This window comes from Schistocerca serialis, chromosome 1 (assembly GCF_023864345.2).
Source record: "Schistocerca serialis cubense isolate TAMUIC-IGC-003099 chromosome 1, iqSchSeri2.2, whole genome shotgun sequence".
NCBI lineage: Eukaryota > Metazoa > Arthropoda > Insecta > Orthoptera > Acrididae > Schistocerca > Schistocerca serialis.
This window is the reverse complement of record NC_064638.1, coordinates 308,790,443-308,812,125: the sequence shown is the minus strand read 5'-3', so window position 1 is coordinate 308,812,125 and position 21,683 is coordinate 308,790,443. Positions and strand designations below refer to the sequence as shown.

Genomic DNA, 21,683 nt, shown 5'->3' with positions numbered 1-21,683 from the left:
ACCTAAAACAGCGCATAGGAGGCGGGACGTAAGGTCGCACGTCACACCGGTAGCACATCACCTTTACCTTCTCCGGGAGAACGTCCCCCTCGAAGGCAAGGATAAAGGCCCCGGTGTCGATGCGACGGTCTTTGGGGCCGCGCTGGACTCGCCGGACGAAATGCACGCCTCGGCGCTCCAGGTTGGCCCTGAGCTCTTCATCAGATTGTAGCAGGAGGTCACGATGAAAAATAACCCCCTGCGTCCTATTTAGTGCCAGATGTGGGACAATGGATTCTGGGATGTCCCCTAGGCGGTCGCACGCCTGGAGCGCCGCCGACTGTGTGGCGGAGGTGGTCTTGATAAGGACGGACCCTGAACGCATCTTGCTGAGAGCCTCGATTTCCCCGAAGACGTCCTCAATGTGCTGAACAAAGAACATGGGCTTGGAGGTGGCGAACGTCCCCCCATCGGTTCGAGAACAGACCAAATAGCGGGGGAAGTACTTCGCCCCAAGCCGGCGGGCCTGTCCCTCCTCCCATGGAGTGGCCAAGGGGGAAAGGGCAGGAGAACTAGAAACGGTACCTTTTCTTTTGAAAGACTCGGCCGCAGAGCGACCTGATACATGTTGACGTTTCATCTGCGAAACGTCCGCCCCGATACCACCCACTCCGACCAGGGGCTCTCCCCACGGGCGCCACCAAGCCGCAGCAAGGGCCACCTGGCAGGATGACCATTGCCGGGAGTCCTGATGCCCCAAGGAGACGGGCATCTACTCCTTGGCCGACGTGGGGAGGGTGCAGCTCAGGTATCGGCAGTACGATCCCTGTGTTGTCAGGGGGGCTACAACCTAGAGGGTACATGACGACCCCACCACAACGGGCTGGCTACCGTGCTGGATTTCTGGTGCCATGGAAAGTCCATCATGATCGCTGGTGCAGATGGAGATGCACTATGGGCGTAACTTGGACAACCCATCAGGCGTTTAGGCCCAATTTGAGGAATAGTGGGTATGGTTACAACGCTGGTGCAATGCTGAGTGCCAAGGTCTTAGTGCACTTAGGACCAGTGGTACACCATGTAAGGTGTCCTTCCCCAAAAGGCTCGTACTTCTGTAGAATTTTGAAAAATGGAGGTCAAACCCCAAGGGGGACCATTACATGGAAGGCCGAAACGGTTGAAACTCCTTTTAGTCGCCTCTTACGACAGGCGGGAATACCTCGGGCCTATTCTTACCCCGGACCCGCAGGGGGGAAAATGTCCTTGTGACAACATCAATATCTGGTAAATAAACATCCGACCAGGTCAAAAGATGTTCTCAGTGAGAGTGAAATATCTGTATTATTGTTAGAGTCTTGTGGGAGCCAATGTGAAAGAACCATTCAGAGAATTGCACCTGAGGACAAGGAACTTATTCAGCTGGTGATCCAAAAGGGCTTGACAGCACAGATACAGCCATGGAATATAAACAGCTTTTGATGTTGGAAGAACCTTGTGTGAAGACTTTGACATCATAATCATTCAGCAGAATGAGATCTGAATCTCCACTTGAGAAACAATATAATCAAGCTGTAGTCATTAGTATATTGCCAATTCTCTCTGTCAAGGATTACCTGTGTACTGAAATATGGCTGATACAAATCAGGATATTTAGAGGATCACTAACGACAGTTTGAAATCCTACTGAATTTTGTTTTATATTATCTTCAACACCATGTACATTAGGTGAATATATTTTGTTCCTTTTCTGTGTGTGGTGTAAAAAACGTTAAGTTTTAAGCTTTTCTTTACAGCTCATTATTATTGTGATTATTTTCTATCATAATAATGAGTTAGTTATTATTTTCAATTAACAAAATACATATAAGTGGAAAAATACCATGAATGTAAAACATAAAATAACAGTTTAAAACATAAAACAAATACAAGCAAAATAAATAATTAGAATAATAATGAATGTTTACATATTTTAGTTAGGTATATTGGAAATATTCTGACAGCACATCGCATACAGCTTATTTTCCAAAAATGTTATTTCAGGATCCAGCTTTATTATGTAGGGATGTATGTGGCTTAAAATCTTCTTTAATTTATCTTGTAACAAAAGTTTTTATTTTTCAGCATTAATTAAAGGTGGTGGGATACTTTGTAAAATTTCAGATTATTTGCTGGCCTCAGTAGCCAGAGGCAGTGGTCATGTATGTGGGCTGTATTTGTGTGTGTGTGTGTGTGTGTGTGTGTGTGTGCGTGTGTATTGTCTATTTCAGTAAAAGACCTTCTGGCTGACAGCTTACATGTTTAGTAGTCTTTTTGTTGTGCCTGTCTCCATCTCAACTTCTCCACTATACTTTATGTAGCACTGTATCCTTTTCATAATACTGAGATTATTACAAAAGTTTATTACACAGTTTTCAAGAACATTAATTACATACCATCGTTTCAAAGATATTCCCTCTAAATCTAAAATGTCAAATTACTTTTCGGGGCATGTTTTACCCCTCAAAACTGAAACTATGCAAAATAAGTATTGCACTATTTTCTCTCTCTACACACCCACCAAATTTCAACAAAATCATTTATTGACACTTGGGAATGTTTCCTTGTAAGTCATTCTTCAACAAACAATTCTCCAAGAGAAGCTAGTCAAGCAAGGTATACAAAACGCAGCACTGTAGGCTATTAAAAAAAGAAAAGGCACAGGCTGGTTGTAGTTTCAATTCAAGTTTTGAGTTTCAGTCTGTACGAGCATTTTTCATGAAGAGCCAAGGGTTTCCACTTCAAGCTCCAGTAGGCATACAGTTTTAAGCTTTCAGCTCATTCGTAACAGCATACACTCTGCTGTGGTACAAAGATTTATTCTGCTTATTTGTTGTTTTTTAACAACTTTTGCCTGATAACTGTTAGTGCCAGTTTTCAAAATATTCTCCATTCCACAATAATATGAGAGATATTGCCATTAGCGGACTCAAGTTTAATAATACAACATTTGAACACTGAAGTAATATCTGAGGCAAACTTGAACCTTGTGATGACCTTAATATTAGAGGACACAGCCAGTGAATAGGTTACTCCCTAGTTACTGATTGAGTCTATTCAAAAGCATGAAAGCTAAGCAGAATCAGTCATTAAGCTTTCGCACTTTGTGAAGTGCACAGTTTTACATCTGTGAACATTTAAAGCAAGTTGCTAATCAATGCACCACTTAAAATATTGCCAAGATCTAAATGAATGTTTGTGCAGCTTTTTCCAACAATGCTTCATTATAGACAACCACAAAATCAGCAAAACTTTAGGTTATCATTAAGATTATTTGTCATGTCATTAAAGTACAACATGAACAGCAAGAGTCCAAGTACATTTCCCTGAGGTGCACTTCAAGTTACTTCCACATAAGTCAATGATTCTCCACAAAGACAGCATACTAACTTTCAGTAACAAGTGCTGGCTTGGTACTGAGTGATACACTTTTTGGAGATCATGGAATATTGATCTGTTTGACTGCCTCAACCTATGGCTTCCAGAATTACTTGGGTCAACCATCATTAAATTACAACACTTAGCAACAAATGACAACACTTGCCTGAAGATGACCTACAAATATACGTCTATAACTATAAAATAAGTGAAAAAAAGAAACATTTGTGCATGGCAGCTGTCGAGCAAATTAGACAAATTTTCAACACCAGGAAGGCAGTTTAGAGTTTAACGACTTGATGACACAGAGAAAACTAAATACAGATACTATCTCATTTGAACAAATACAGCAATTTAGGTATCATCTTGGTGTTGTTTTGAAGTGATTTAGGGATACAACATGAAATCTTTTCAAAAGTCTGGACAAGGGCTCGAATCTTGTTTCTTTTGAATATAACTTTAGTGACACAGGTACAGGGTGAAAAGGTGGTGAGAGTGGGGAACTGAAGGAGCAATGAGAGTGGGAAGAGTGGTGAGAGTGGGAAGGGGGGATGAAACTGTGCAGGGGGCAAGACTGTTGAGAGTAAATGGGCCAGAGAAAGGCATAGGTGTGAGAATGTGGGGAAGGGAGGATCTGTGTGAGGCAAGGGAGTGACAATGGTGTGAGAGAGCCTGGAAAGGGAGGCTCTGGATAGAAACAAAATGATTAAGCGTCGAGAATTGCATAATTGTAAAGAAATAAAGAGAACTCTTCTGAAAATATTTGTGATTAAGAGCATTAAATTAAACACAGAAGCAGACTGTGTTGGTGAATGTTTGAGCACATACAGCCTCTTTGTTTACAACTGATTATTAAATCCTGTTTTATTTCATTTCATTAAAACCAAAAAGTAATATTTTGATAATGTAGGTAGCAAAACATACCTTGTTGATTGCTTCATGAATAGGTCGATTGTCGTCAGCATCTGCAGCATTGATGTCTGCTCCAAACTCTAAAAGCAGCTGGGCACATTCTAATGAATCAAGTTCACATGCTGGAAAAATACAACATAATTATAACATTAGAACTTATTAAATGCATTCAATAATAATACTACCATATTCTACTGAATAACTGTAACAATTATTTCCATGTTAAGTAATAGCAAAAATATATAGTTCACAAGTTTTCCCTGATAAATACTCTACCTCTACCCCTACCTCCACCCCCCCCCCCCCCCTCTCTCTCTCTCTCTCTCTCTCTCTCTCTCTCTCTCCCCCCCCCCCTCCTCCTCCTCCATCCCTATCTATCTATCTATCTGACCCCATACAGAAAAATGTATTATTTCAGTTTTAAACAATGAATATGAGACAGATGGATTGCTGCTCACCACATAGAGGAGGTGCTCAGTCACAGACAGGCACCACAAAAATACTGCTATATACTGATCAGCCAGAACATTATGAACACTGACCCACTATTTATTTATATAAACCCATGACAGCAGTGTCACCTGACACAGAACGTCTGCTAGTTAGGCACACGCATGGTGCATCTAGTATCAGTGAGCGTGCTGTCCATGTGTTGATTGAGTAAGGCGCATGATCTACCTGAGTTTGACCGAAGACATATTATGATGGCCCAGAGCCTCGGCATGAGCATTTTGGAAACTGCACGACTTGTCGGGTGTTCGAGGAGTACTGTGGTGAGCATCTTCAACATGTGGCGAAATCAAAGTGAAACCATGTCCAGAAATCTTGGGATTGGGCAGCCATCCCTCATTACAGATGTTGGACGTTGTAAGCTGGGCATACGGGTAAAACAGGACAGGCAACGAACTGTGGCAGAACTAACATCAGACTTAATGCTGGACAGAGTACAAGTGTATCGAAAGACACAGTGCACCGAACACTCCTACTGATGGACCTCTGCAGCTGACGACCCATGCATGTGCCAATGTTAACCCCACGACATCAGCACCTATGACTGAAATGGGCACATAACCATCGATGCTGGACATTGGTGCAGTGGTAGAACACTACACGGTCTGACGAATCGCGATACATTCTTCATCATACCAATGAGAGGGTGCAAACCTATTGTCTTCCAGGGGAACAGTTCCTTGACACCTGTACTGTGAGACAGAGACAAAGTGGTGGCACCTTCATTATGCTCTGGGGAACATTTATGTGGACATCCATAGGTCTGGTGGAGCTCATGCAAGGCACCATGACCACCAACGAATATCGTACACTGGTTGCAAACCACATACGCCCCTTCATGATGATCATGTTTCCCAATGGCAGTGGCATTTTTCAACAAGATAATGCACCATGTCACACGTCAAGGAGTTTGATGGAGTGGTTCCAGGAACAGTGGTGAGTTTCAGTTGAAGTGCTAGCTCCCCAACTTGTCAGATCTGAAACCAACTGGAAGCATCTGACATGTGATTGAACATGGCGTCAGAGCTCATCGCTCCCCTCCCCAGAATTTATGAAAAGTAGGTGATTTGTGTGTGCAAATGTGGTGCAAACTCCCTCCAGTGACCTACCAAGGCCTCATTGCTTCCATACCACAACACGTTGCCACTGTTATCCAAGCCAAAGATGGACGTACCGGCTATTAGGTAGGTGCTCATAATGTTCTGGACGGTTAGTGTACATTTTAGCTTTGAGCCATAAGGCCTTCTCCGGAAGTAGAAAACACACACACACACACACACACACACACACATTCACACAAGCACAACTCACACATACATGACCACTGACCCTGGCTGCTGTTGCCAGATTGAGTTGTACTTATGCATGGTAGGGGTAAGAAGAGGCATTGGTGAGGAATGAAGGAACGGGGATAGCAGGGTGGTGTGGGAGAATGTGTAATGCAGCTTGTGGGAGTGTGCAGTTGGGTGGGGACAGAGGGGGGAGGGTAGAAGGTTGGGGTAGGAGAACATGTGATGCAGCTTGTGGGAGTGTGTAGGGTGCAGGAGTGTTGTGGGGACAGCTTATGGCTGCTAGATGCAGCTGGTAGGTTTGGGGAATGGGGAGCAGGGGTAGTGAAAAGGAGAGATATTGAAGGTGAAAAGGACTAATGGGTGATTTCGTGAAACGGGAGGCTGTATTATGCTGGAGTAGGAGCAGGGAAGGGGATAAGTAAGTGAAGGACAAGAACTAGCAAAGTTTGAAGCCAGGGGAATTTCAGAAATGTATGATATATTGCAGGGAGAGTTCCCAGCCACACAGTTCTGTGAGGCTGGTGTTGGTAAGAATGATCCAGATGGTGTAGGCTGTGAAGCAATCATTGAAATGAAGGACACTGTGTTGGACATCATGTTCAGCAACTGGGTGGTCCAGCTGCCTTTTGGCCCTTGTCAGGTTCCAGTCATGTGGACAGACAGTTTGTTAGATATCATGCCCACCTAGAAAACAGCACAGTGGTCGCACCTTCATTTGTAGATCACACAACTGCTTGCGCTGGTAGCCCTGCTTTTGATGAGACATGAGATGCATGTGACAGAAATGGATAGGTTGGGGAGGAAGGATGTATGGGAGAGTCTTGAATCTTGGTTTATTGCAGCAGGATGCTGCCTTTCACATGGACATGAATAGCAAACTGTCTGTGTGCATGAATGGCAAATGACAAACTGTGGCCAAGAGACAGCTAGACCACCCAATAGCTGAACATGCTGCCCAACACAATGGCTTCACTCCAATGATTGCTTCACAGCTTTCACCATCGGGATCCCCCTACCAACACCAGCCTTACTGAAAGGGAATTCTCCGTCCACTATATTGTACATTTCCATAGTCCCCCTGACTCCAGCCTTTGTTAGTCCCTGTCCTCCACTTACCTATGCTCTTCCCTGCTCTCTCTCCATCACAACACAGCCTTGTGTTCCACCAACACACCTGCTAGTCCTTTTTCCCTTCAAAACCTCTCTCCTCCTCCTCTCCCACCTGCCCCCCCCCCCCCCCCCCAAACATCACGACTGCATTTAGCAGCCTTACCCTGTCACCACCATGTCCCTGCATGCTCTTATAAGCTTCAGAGCTGCACTACATGTGCTCCCACCCCATACTGCTATTCCCCCACCCCATGCCACCTCCTTCCTCCTGCCATTGGATTGCTGATCTCATCATGCACAATTCCAACTCAGTCCAGCCGCAGCAGATAGAGACAGTGATTATTTGTGTGTGAGTTGTGCTTGTGTGAAGGTATATGCATGATTTCTAATTCAGAAGAAGGCCTTCAGCCGAAAGTTACAATGTTTAGCAGTGTTTTTGTTGCGCTTGTTGGCAATTAGACATCTCCTCAGTTCAGTATCACTTTGAAGAAAGCTTGAACATGTAATGTATACTGACTAATAGTAAATTCACCCAGAGCTATTTGTGTTAAATCTCAAAACTAATTTGTCACTCACTGGGGAACTGACACGAGTTCCCCTTCTCTGGCTCAGATTCTGGATACACTCTTGACAGCACAATACTATAGCTAATTGTTACAACAGACCAGTAAACACAATGTCTCACATCAGCATGAACTTAACATGTAATTGCAACCAATATATGTTTGTGTCAGAAAGATTCATGTTGTATGGGAACAAAATTTTTCAACAATCTACCAGATGATTTAATGTGTGTACTGAAAAGTAAAAGCATCTGAAAAATCTATTAGAAAATATCTACAGTACCACTGCTTCTATTAAGTAAGTGAATAGACGAACATCAATACATATAATTCGTAACACTTAGGCGTACATATTGAGGTCACCAAGGTCTCGAGGTAGCATCTTTGATGCTTAATCAAAACATCCTGGGTACCAGGTCTGATCCCAGTCACTATTTAAATCATGAATACATCTCATCAGTATGGGCAGCCAAAGACTTTTGGATAAAAAGTTACCCTCATTCTGTGTCAAAGAGGACAGAGGACCAGAAACAGACTCAGAGCGTCCTCTTGACCTGGGGTTGGGAAACTGTCCCAAAAAGGCAGAAGAATATGATCAAAAGTATGAGGATGCAGTAAGCAATGAAACCAGTGCATTACATATGCATGTTGTGTGTCCACAGCACATGTGGTCTGTAACTGAAAAAGTTTCAAGATTATCCCTCCATTGGTAAAAGACTCCAGACTAGTCCCCTGCTTGGATCTCTTGGAAGGGACTGTTAAGGGGGGAGTGACCATGAGAAAAAGATTGAATAATTAACAAAAGGGTAAATTCTATGAGTAAGAGAGAGGAATGACAGGAGTCTGAATGTGGAAGGGAAGATAGAAAACCTGAACAGGGAAATGCAAAGACTAAATCTAGTTTTAATGGGGTCAGAGAAGTGAAATGGAAAGAACACAATGATTTCTGTTCATATAAATATGAGGTAATATCAACAGCAATAAAAACGGTATGTTATGATTAGAAGGGCAGGTGTGAGAGTGAATTACTTTTAACGGTTCAATGATAGGATTATTCTCAAGAGAACTGATACCAAGTCAACTCCAACAATACATTCTAATATCACAAACAGAAGATGAAGATACAGAGAAAGTATATGAGGATACTGAACATGGGATATGAAAATCAGTAATCATGGGGGCTGGCATGCTGTAATAGGGGAAGGCATAGGAGAGTTTAGGCTTGTTAGTAGTAATGAGAGAGAAGAACAAATAATAATTGTTCTGCTCTAAACTTCAATTAGAAATAATGAATATGCTGGTAAAAAAATCACATACTGGTATTATGAAAAGATACCAGCTGGATTACATCATGGTCAAACATAGGTTCTGAAATCAGCTATACAATTGTAAGATGTATCTAGGAGCAGATATAGATTCTCATCACAATTCAAAATGACAAAAAGTAGACTGAAGTTTAAGAGAATCATCCAGAAGCATCAGAGTAGAAATAAGTGAGGTACTGAAGTACTTAGGAACGATGAGATGTGTTTGAAGTTTTCTAGGCTGTAGATAGTGTGATAATGAAAACCACAATAGAAAGTTCAATTGAGTAGAAATGGAAATCTGTAAAAAGAGCAATCACGTAACTGAAAAACTGTGAAAAAGCTTTGGATAAGAGAAGAAATATCTCAGCTGATTGACAAAACAAGGAACTACAAAAATTCCCAGGAAGAGATAGATATACAGGAATGTCAGTCACTTAAAGATTGAATAAATAGGAAGTCAGGGAAACTAAGGTAAAAATGACTCCAGAATAAATGTGAAAAAAATAAAAAATAAATGCTCATCAGAGGGACAGATTTAGAATACAGAATGCAAAGGGGATAGATAACATGTAGGTGAAAAGAGTGCACTGGCAGTCTCTGCGAGGGGGAGGAACTGTCTGATGACACAAGAAAAATTGGGAGTCAATATATGCGTGACATAGGCAATCTGTTACAACATTCACAGCTTAACAGAGTTTTAGAAGACTTGTTATCAAACGAGGTAGAAAGGATAAATGACACTCCTTTGTAATTTCTAAAATCATCTGGGGAAGTTTTTTTTTTTTTTTTTTTTTTTTTGTTTGTGGTTTTAGGGCGCAAAACTTCTATGGTCATTAGCGCCCAATCTGGGGAAGTGATGTGTAGAATCAATGAGACTGGGGACACACCATCATACTTTTGGAAAAACATCATCCACACAATCCCAAATACAGAAAGGGCAGATATGTCTACGAACCATCATACAATCAGCTTAACAGCTCCTGCATCACAGTTGCTAACAAGAATAATATACAAAAATAAGGAAAAGAAAATTGAGGATCTCTTAGATGACAATCAGTTAGGCTTTAGGAAAAGTCTACATTTACAGCACTTGGAGATTTTAGGAAAACTTCTGACATGTGGACTGGACAGTATACACTGAAATCCTACATGTTACTCAATCTGTCCACTGAGAAAGTAGTAAAAGAAACCAAAGAAAAGTGTGCAGTAGGAATTATAGTTCAGGAAGAAGAAATAAAAATTTTCAAGTTTACTGATGACATTATAATACAGTCAGAGACAACTAAGGACTTGAGAGGGCAGTTGAACGGACTAGATAGAGTCTTGAAAAGAGACAATAAGATGAACATCAATAAAAGTGAAACAACATTAATGGGATGTACTCAAATTAAATCATACAATGCTGAGGGAATTAGATTAGGAAATGAGATGCTAAAAGTAGTATCTGCAGAGTGCCATTTGGGCAGTAAAATAATTGATGATCATCAAAGTAGGAATGATATAAAATGCAGTCTGGCAATATCAAAGAAAGCATTCCTGGTAAACATGAATTTGTTAACAACTAATATAAATCTAAATGTTAGGAAGTTGTTTCTGAAGGTGTTTGAGGTGCACTCTCTTGTGTGAAAGTGTAACATGGACAACAGGCAATTCACAAAAGAGAGAACAAAAGCATTTGAAATGTGGTGTTATAGAAGAATGAGGAAGATTATATGGGTAGTATTCCAGTATATTAATGATTTCTACATTTGCACCATCTAACTACAACTGAATGAAACACAATTTTCAGGCCATGTGCGTTTCACCCTTATTCTCTGCAACCCAGCTTCAGTGGCCTGAAGTATGTATGTATTTTTACTACTTAGTTATTATTTTGGGGAAATGTACTGATAGGTTATAAACAGTTCTGGTGGTTGGTTTTTTCCTATGATGTAGTAATGTTTTAAATTCTACTTGTGCTGACTGTCAGATGTTATCGCCAAAGATCGAATGTTATTGTCAACTTTTGAGTGTAATTTTTGAGATGTCTGTGATCTGCTTGTGTGTGTGTGTGTGTGTGTGTGTGTGTGTGTGTGTGAAATAGTATTAGTTTTGGTGATATTTTTTATTATTAATAATATTTGTGTGTGTGTGTGTGTGTGTGTGTGTGTGTGTGTGTGTGTGTGTGTGTGTGTTTAAAAAAAGAAAAAGAAAATCAAATCAAATTTCTTGACATAAAAATGATAAAAGAAAATAGTAAACATACATTTAACCTCTATAGAAAACCAACAGCCACAGACACAATAATACATGCCACATCTAATCATCCTCACACCTAGGAGCTTGCAGCACTAAGACATATGTCACATAGATTAAACAGGATCCCACTCAACAAGAGAAAGTATGAAAAAGAAATGAGCAAAATCATACAAATAGCAAGAAATAATGGATACGACACACATATAGTAGGTGTTGTTGTGGTCTTCAGTCCTGAGACTGGTTTGATGCAGCTCTCCATACTGCTCTATCCTGTGCAAGCTTCTTCATCTCCAGCTAACTACTGCAGCCACCATCCTTCTGAATCTGCTAAGAATATTCATCTCTTGGTCTCCTTCTATGATTTTTAGTCTCCACGCTTTCCTCTAGTACTAAATTGGTGATCTCTTGATGCCTCAGAACATCTCCTATCAACCGATCCCTTCTTCTAGTCAAGTTCTGCCACAAATTCCACTTCTCCCCAATTCTGTTCAGTACCTACTCGTTAGTAACATGATCTACCCATCTTATCTTCAGCATTTTTCTGTAGCACCACATTTCGACAGGTTCTATTCTCTTCTTATCTACACCATTTATTGTCGATGTTTCACTTCCATACATGGCTACACACCACACAATTACTTTCAGAAAAGACTTCCTGACACTTAAATCTATACTTGATGTAAACAAATTTCTCTTCTTCAGAAACGCTTTCCTTGCCATAGCCAGTCTAAATTTTATATTCTCTCCACATGTAGTACACAGAATAAATCAAAAAATAAAAACACAAATACAAAACAAACACAACAGTTTCAGAATACAAGATAATTCACAAGCTACAAACTACAAACACACACACACACACACACACACACACACACACACACACACACACACACAAATGACAACATCTGTTGGAATTGTGTGAACAACATATTACGTGTGAGACGGCAGAAAAGTGCATCATGTGAAATATAATAGACCTCTATGGTGCTACTGTACACTCTGAGTTTTATGTGTGTGATATTATGTTCCTTGGTTGGTGCGTTCAATGTATTTTTACCTGGAAGTGCAAATATAGTTACTGGCACTAAATATTTTTACTCACTATTACCTATTCAACTGTGTCGACTCTAAATGGTTATGGGCCATTTGGAATAAGTATATCCACAATATAGTAATGAGAAAATATTGGAAAAGTTCCAAGTAGTGCACTTGCGTGAAGTACAAGTTATCCTTACAAGACGAATTCAATTATTTTTATTATTCTTTGGTATTATTCTGCATGTTAACAAAGATCAAAGTTACCATTAAAATGAATGTGGCACAAGTTCCACAGATTGAAAGACTTATGGGTCACAAAAATTATGCAACATGGAAATTTGCAGTAGAAGCGTATTTACGTTTGGACGACCTATGGGATGTGATGGATGGGACAATGAAATCCACAGATCACAATTATTCAAGTAAAGACAGGAAAGCAAAATCAATGTTGATTTACCGGTTGACTCAGTGAATTATGTTCACGTTGAAAAACCTGCAACAGCGAAAGAAGTCTACATCTACATCTACATCTACATTGATACTCCGCAAGCCACCCAACGGTGTGTGGCGGAGGGCACTTTACGTGCCACTGTCATTACCTCCCTTTCCTGTTCCAGTCGCGTATGGTTCGCGGGAAGAACGACTGTCTGAAAGCCTCCGTGCGCGCTCTAATCTCTCTAATTTTACATTCGTGATCTCCTCGGGAGGTATAAGTAGGGGGAAGCAATATATTCGATACCTCATCCAGAAACGCACCCTCTCGAAACCTGGCGAGCAAGCTACACCGCGATGCAGAGCGCCTCTCTTGCAGAGTCTGCCACTTGAGTTTATTAAACATCTCCGTAACGCTATCACGGTTACCAAATAACCCGGTGACGAAACGCGCCGCTCTTCTTTGGATCTTCTCTATCTCCTCCGTCAACCCGACCTGGTACGGATCCCACACTGATGAGCAATACTCAAGTACAGGTCGAACGAGTGTTTTGTAAGCCACCTCCTTTGTTGATGGACTACATTTTCTAAGCACTCTCCCAATGAATCTCAACCTGGTACCCGCCTTACCAACAATTAATTTTATATGATCATTCCACTTCAAATCGTTCCGTACGCATACTCCCAGATATTTTACAGAAGTAACTGCTATCAGTGTTTGTTCCGCTATCATATAATCATACAATAAAGGATCCTTCTTTCTATGTATTCGCAATACATTACATTTGTCTATGTTAAGGGTCAGTTGCCACTCCCTGCACCAAGTGCCTATCCGCTGCAGATCTTCCTGTATTTCGCTACAATTTTCTAATGCAGCAACTTCTCTGTATACTACAGCATCATCCGCGAAAAGCCGCATGGAACTTCCGACACTATCTACTAAGTCATTTATATATATTGTGAAAAGCAATGGTCCCATAACACTCCCCTGTGGCACGCCAGAGGTTACTTTAACGTCTGTAGACGTCTCTCCATTGATAACAACATGCTGTGTTCTGTTTGCTAAAAACTCTTCAATCCAGCCACACAGCTGGTCCGATATTCCGTAGGCTCTTACTTTGTTTATCAGGCGACAGTGCGGAACTGTATCGAACGCCTTCCGGAAGTCAAGAAAAATAGCATCTACCTGGGAGCCTGTATCTAATATTTTCTGGGTCTCATGAACAAATAAGGCGAGTTGGGTCTCACACGATCGCTGTTTCTGGAATCCATGTTGATTCCTACATAGTAGATTCTGGGTTTCCAGAAATGACATGATACGCGAGCAAAGAACATGTTCTAAAATTCTACAAGAGATCGACGTAAGAGCTATAGGTCTATAGTTTTGCGCATCTGCTCGACGACCCTTCTTGAAGACTGGGACTATCTGTGCTCTTTTCCAATCATTTGGAACCCTCCGTTCCTCTAGAGACTTGCGGTACACGGCTGTTAGAAGGGGGGCAAGTTCTTTCGCGTACTCTGTGTAGAATCGAATTGGTATCCCGTCAGGTCCAGTGGACTTTCCTCTATTGAGTGATGCCAGTTGCTTTTCTATTCCTTGGACACTTATTTCGATGTCAGCCATTTTTTCGTTTGTGCGAGGATTTAGAGAAGGAACTGCAGTGCGATCTTCCTCTGTGAAACAGCTTTGGAAAAAGGTGTTTAGTATTTCAGCTTTACGCGTGTCATCCTCTGTTTCAATGCCATCATCATCCCGTAGTGTCTGGATATGCTGTTTCGAGCCACTTACTGATTTAACGTAAGACCAGAACTTCCTAGGATTTTCTGTCAAGTCGGTACATAGAATTTTACTTTCGAATTCAATGAACGCTTCACGCATAGCCCTCCTTACGCTAACTTTGACATGGTTTAGCTTCTGTTTGTTTGAGAGGTTTTGGCTGCGTTTAAACTTGGAGTGGAGCTCTCTTTGCTTTCGCAGTAGTTTCCTAACTTTGTTGTTGTACCACGGTGGGTTTTTCCCGTCCCTCACAGTTTTACTCGGCACGTACCTGTCTAAAACGCACTTTACGATTGCCTTGAACTTTTTCCATAAACACTCAACATTGTCAGTGTCGGAACAGAAATTTTCGTTTTGATCTGTTAGGTAGTCTGAAATCTGCCTTCTATTACTCTTGCTAAACAGATAAACCTTCCTCCCTTTTTTTTATATTCCTATTAACTTCCATATTCTGGGACAAATTACGAAGTGCATTTGAGGATGGGGGTCTTACAAGGAAAGTAGGATCATTATATGAGTTAATTACCACTCTGTTGCGCAAATGCCGGAGTGTAGATGAATACATCAACAAAATAATAGCCTTGTCAAACTGACTGAGAAACATTGGGTTTGAGATCACTGACGAATGGGCAGGGACACTACTGTTGGCAGGACTGCCCGAAAGGTATCTGCCTATGATTATGGGGCTGGAAAGCTCAAGTGTACCTGTCATGGGTGACAATGTTAAAGTGGAAATCCACAGGATGTAAAGAGTACTTCAAACTGTCGTTTACTGGAGAAGCAAACTGCATCTGTCCTTTATTAAAAAACAAAAGGAAGAAATCAATGAGATGCTATAGACGTCGGAAGAAGGGGCATATTGCATCTCAGTGCAGAGAAAAAGTAAACCCAAAGTCAGACACGCAGCAAAAGAGGAACGTTGCCGATAGCCCAGAGAGAGGGACCAATAATAAAGGTAAGGAACTCGCATGTTTTTATTCTTTTGAAAATGTGGGAAATTGTCAACTGGAATGGATTTTAGACTCTGTGGTGTCACTGCCAGACACCACACTTGCTAGGTGGTAGCCTTTCAATCAGCCGCGGTCCGTTAGTATACGTCGGACCCGCGTGTCGCCACTATCAGTGATTGCAGACCGCGCGCCGCCACATGGCAGGTCTAGTCTAGAGAGACTCCCTAGCACTGGCCCCAGTTATACAGCCGACTTTGCTAGCGATGGTTCACTGTCTACATGCGCTCTCATTTGCAGAGATGACAGTTTAGCATAGCCTTCAGCTACATCATTTGCTACGACCTAGCAAGCCGCCATATTCAGTTACCATAATTACTTCAAGAATGTATATTGTGAATCATGTACCGTCAAGAGCGACGTTCATCATTAATGGATTAAAGTAAAGTATCAAACTAATTATGTCTGCTTTCTGAATTCTCATTCCTTGTCATGTTCCAGACCTCATGTCAGTATAGTTCTTCCCCCTTCACGCCAGCCTGCATGAGCTAAAACGCGTGCACTTCGGCCTCCACTCGTAACACGGTGTTGGCTCTTCTGCTAACACAAAAGACTCAAGTGCATCTGGGCGTATTGTTAAAGACAAATCTCTTCTTTATGATGTTAAAGATAAGACTCATATGGGAAAATATACTGTTGATGGGCAGCAAGCTCCAATGTCATTTGACTGGGAAACTAGACCTACACGTAAGTGTAAATGGTGAACCCAATATAGTTACAGCACACGATGTTCATTACATAAAAAATGTTGCGACTAACCTACTGCCTGTAGGGGAAATTGTCAAGGAGGGCAATACAGTCACTTTTAACATGCATGGAGCAAGAGTAATTGATAAAAATGGTGAAGTTATAACTACAGCAAGTAGTGAAAGGGGTATTGACAGTAAACACAGAAATGTTAGCCGTTCAGTATACCCAGCGGAAGGTTTTTTATGGCACCGCAGACTTGGACACCTAAATAGAAAGAGTATGTCTTTATCAAGGGATATGGTAAAGGGAATACAGAATTATAGTGTTTCCAAGGACCCTTGTGAGATATGCATAAAAGGAAAACAAGCAAGGCTACCTTTTGAGACCAGTCAAAGTAAATCTGCACAGGTCTTACAGTTAATCCATACATATGTATGTGGCCTGATGGAGTGCGAATCCATAGGTGGGAGTTATTATTTTCTTACATTTATTGATGATTATTCACAATATATTCATGTTTATTTTCTTAGTTCCAAAGACAAAGTATTTGACACTTTTGAGGAATATCGTAATATGGTCAAAAGGTGGACAAGAAAGAAAATTAAGATCATTAGGTCTGATAACGGCAGAGAATATGTTAACCAGATATTGAAGACACTTCTGGCAAAAATGAATGGCAGAGAATATATTAACCAGAAATTGAAGACACTTCTGGAAAAAATGGGAATAAGGCATCAAACTACCATAAGGTACAGCCCAACTCAAAATGGAGTTGCTGAGAGGGCTAATAGAACCAGTCGAAAAAGCAAGGAGCATGATAACTGATGCTGGATTATCAAAAGACTTTTGGGCAGAGGCGGTATCAACAGCCGTATATTTGAACAATAGATCACCTACAAAAGCAGTGAGAAATAGAACCCCCTATGAGATGTGGGTAGGAAGGAAACCTGACCTAGGGAATATAAGGGTTTTTGGGTCTGATGCACTGGCGCACATTCCAAAACAGCTGAGAGGAAAATGGGACCCAAAGGCTAAAAAGTATATTTTTTCAGGCTATTGTGAGAATTCAAAGGGCTACCAATTAACGGATCCATTGAATAAAAGGATAGTTACAAGCAGAGATGTAGTATTATTTGAAAATAGAAAGGACTCTGAAGAGGGCAAGACTACTAAGTTAACTGCACCTAGTTCCAAGAGTGAAACCTTATGTGAAGAAAGAAAAAGTGAAGAACAGGAAGAGGACAGTCAAAGGCAAATGGAGACTATTTATAATGGCCTATTTATAATGGCAATGAGTTTGAGGATGAACAAAATGAAGAGAACAATGTAAGGTATTCTTCTCGCGTACCAAAACTGAAAGAATATCCAGATTTTGAATTGTATGCAGCCCAGACTTTTAATGATGAGCCAGCAACACCAGAAGAAGCAATGAGTGGCCTGAACTCTCAAGAATGGATAGAAGCGATGGAGAGGGAATTGGAATCTTTATCTCAGAACAAAACCTTTGAATGGGGAAATACGACAGCAGATGAGAAACCATTACTGGCAAGATTGGTATTCACTTTGAAGAGCCCCAAAAATTCATCACCATGATATAAAGTATGACTTGTAATATAAGGATATTCACGAAAACAAGGGATAGATTACAAAGAAAATTTTTCACCTGTAGTCAAGTATGCCTCACTGAGATACCTTTTAGCCTTGACAGCAAAACAAAATTTAACAATTCATCATACGGATGTAAAAACAGCATATTTAAATGGGAAATTGGAGGAGCAGATATATGTCATTCCACCAAGAGAAGTTATGAAAACCAGATCAGAAAGGGTAAAGATTTGGCTTTTGCAAAAAAAGTATTTATGGACTTAAACAGAGTGACATTGCTGGAATCAATGTCTACATAAAACTCTAATAAATATGAATATGAAGCAATCTAAGGCAGATTCCAGTATAAACTATAAAAAGGGAATAAAAGGGGTATTAATAATGGCAATATGGGTGGACAACTTCTTTATACTGGCTGAAAACAAAAGCCAAATAAGAATTTTTACGAAACACCTGCAAACCAAGTTTAAGGTACATGATTTGGGAGAAGTTAAACATTATTTAGGTATGCAGATCACTAAGGATGTAGAGAGACAAGAATTGAGCATAAATCAATCATCATATACAGAAAAAATTTAAAGAAAATTGGCATGAGTGATTATAAACCGATAACCACTACAATGAAAGTAGGAGTGAATTTAAATATAAATGAGACAGATGTAGAATGTGATAAGAATGTTCCACATTTAGAAGCAGTAGGGAGTCTGTTATATTTGTCTCAAATATCACGACCTGACAATGATTTTGCCACCAACGCAGTGAGCAGATATTGAAGAGACCCAAAGGAAAAGCACTGGAAAGCTGTGAAAAGGATATTCCGATATCTAAGAGGAACTTCAAACCACAAATTAAGATAACATAGAGAAGGTAATGCAAAACTAAAATGCTACAGTGATGCAGGCTGGGGGAGTGAATTGGGAGATAGGCACTCCACTATTGGCTGCTACTTTAAATTAATGAGGGGCCTCATTTCATGGTTCTGTCAAAAGCAAAAAAAACTTTTGCATTGAGTACCATAGAGACCAAGTATATGGTGCTATCTTACATCACACAGAACTCATTGTGGCTAAGATTAGTAATATGTGAAATAGAACCTAATTTAATCGTGGAACCTAGAACGATCTTCTGTGACAACAAAGGAGCCATTAACCTAGCTAAAAATGATGTCACTAGTCTTAGCATAAAACATATTGATATAAGGCACCATTTTATTCGGAACCACATAGAGCGACAGAACATCGCTGTGGACTGCCTGCACATAGAAGACATGTTGGCTGACCTTCTGACAAAACCCTTGGACAAAGAGAAGTTTGAAAAGACTGTGGGGCTATTTGGTTTATCTTGCAAAGTAAGCCACAAAATATACATTCAAAGGGGGATGTTGGAACTGTGTGAACAATATATTTCATGTGAGACAATGGCAAAGAGCATCGTGTGAAATATAATAGACTTCTCTGGTACTATTGTATGCTCTGAGTTTTATGTCTGTAATATAATGTTCTTTGGCTGTTGTGTTCACCGTATTTTTAACTGGAAGTGCAAATATACTTACTGGCACTAAATGTCTTTTTCTCTCTACTGCTCATTCAACTGTGTTGACTGATAACATCACACAGAAAAGAAGCCGATGGTATGCTATAATTTACACACATAAACTAACACAGAGGGTGGCAAACACACTAAAGAGACAGGGCTTCCAAATAGCATACAAAACTGTGCAAACCCACCAATCACACCCAAGCCAACCATCTACCTAGAGAGATAAATTCAAAGGATCAAGAATATATATAAACTTGAATGTCAAAGTTGTGATGCAGTATACATAGGCATGACATGCTGGAATTTTAAAACACAGCACAAAGAACATATCAAGTGTTGAAAGTACGAAACAAACCTTTCCACATTTGCAGAACATTAAAAACACCGTAACCACCATCCTACAAACATGGAACAAGAAATGAAAATCATGAGAATAAACAGCCATGACAAATACCTTATACAAACGCAAAAAAAACTTTCACATCCAGAAAGCCATCACTGAAAACAAACATGTGATAAATGAGCAAACACACATCAATACAGACTCCCTACCACACTTGACTATAGAAATGATACAAAAAAATCATCCCTCTCGCACATATAGCCACAAAAAAATCTCTCTCTATCTCCCCCCCCCCTTTTTTTGCGTTCTGATCACACACACACACACACACACACAAGCACATCACAGATGTCTCAAAAATTGCACTCAAAAGTTGGCAATAACATTCGATCCTTGGCAATAACATCTGACAGTCAGCAACACAAACCAAAACATTGCATCAAAACCAGTGTTCAGTTTCAGTGCTGTGAAATGTGGGAAACAGAAACCCCAGTGGCAATTATAAGAAGAGGAACAGCACCAAAAATGGAACAGAAACATAACATGTAGCAAATCATTCACACAACCTGCAGAATTTAAAATATTACTACACCATAGAAAAAAACCAACCACCAGAACTGTTTATAACTTATAGATACATTGCCCCAAAATGTAAACTAAATAGTAAAAATATATACATATTCCAGGCCACTGAAGATGGCTTACAGAGAATAAAGGTGAAACGCCTATGGCATGAAAATTGTGTTTCATTCAGCTGTAGTTAGTCAGACCAAAAGTAAAAATCATCAATATACCATAATATTACACACAACTAACGAAGACAGGACAACAAAAGTTGAAGATATAAGGCGTGTAGATCATGTAACAAATGAGGAGGTACTGAATCACACTGAGGAAAAAAAAATAGCATAACTTGAGTAAAGGAAGGGGTCTAATGCAAAATAACCTGAGGAATTGTGGAATTGTCTATTTGACAAAAGAACAAAGCTGAACAGTAGTAATGTGGAGATGATGAGGCTTTCGCAGAATAGACTAGCTTGGATAGCAGCAAAATCAATACAAATTCATAGGATTTGTCTCCCTGGAGGTGAAAAACTGTAGGGAAAGACTGAGACTGGAATATATCAAACAAGTAACTGATGAGATTGGGTGTACATGATACTCTGAGGTGAAGAGGTTGGCAGAGGAGCATTGGGAGAGAGAGAGGATGTCAAGTTGAGTGCCCTGTGCTGCAGCCTCTTTTTATCTTGTGGAAAGAGTACTGGTACTCATTCAACAGCAGACTGAGAGGATTTGGCTGGAGGGGGCGCTGGTGCCATCATCTGCACCCCTCCTTTCTCCCCTTCCCCCTCCCCCTCTCTCTCTCTCACACACACACATACACACCCGCGCGCATGCGCACACACACACATTAGTTTTGCCAAAAGTCATGTTTATGTTTGTTTTAGGAGCAGCTGGCAGCTGATAGGTGGTTTCTACGTTTGTATGCTTTCCTAGCTTTGTCAAGTTATGCACTGCCACCCCCCCCACCCCCCACCCCCCACCACCAGACGCAGCACATAGCAGTGGTCTTCAGAGGGCACCACACTCCAACCAGTCTCAGCATGGTGCCACATATTGTAAGGCTATTCACCTTCTAGATGAAGCATATACTAGGAACTACTTTATGCTTCTGCTACAAGACATTCATATCGCCCATTTATCTGCCAATTTTTACCTCTGCCACCAGATACAGTGCTGAAACTTGGAACTATCTGATATATCTGTCAAACAGACTACAGCTGTACAGTAATGTTCCAAGCACAAAATTTAAGTGGCCACGCACCAACACTCAGTCTAAAGTTGTCTAACAGTTATCTGAGAGTTCACATCTGCAATCATCAGTAGCCAACCTGTTCCAGTCATCAGCCAGTCAATGCTGAGT

At 40.7% G+C, this 21,683-nt stretch overlaps 1 protein-coding gene across 4 annotated transcripts in view; it reads right to left on the bottom strand.

The window, feature by feature from the left end:
* Positions 1-21,683, bottom strand: part of LOC126469313 (ankyrin repeat and SOCS box protein 3-like) — a 318,803-nt gene that overhangs the window by 228,094 nt on the left and 69,026 nt on the right. For all 4 annotated transcript variants that reach the window (XM_050096625.1, XM_050096623.1, XM_050096624.1 and 1 more), the window contains exon 4: positions 4,318-4,427. In XM_050096625.1, coding sequence (XP_049952582.1) covers positions 4,318-4,427 — 110 coding nt within the window. The remainder of the gene's footprint in view (positions 1-4,317; positions 4,428-21,683) is intronic.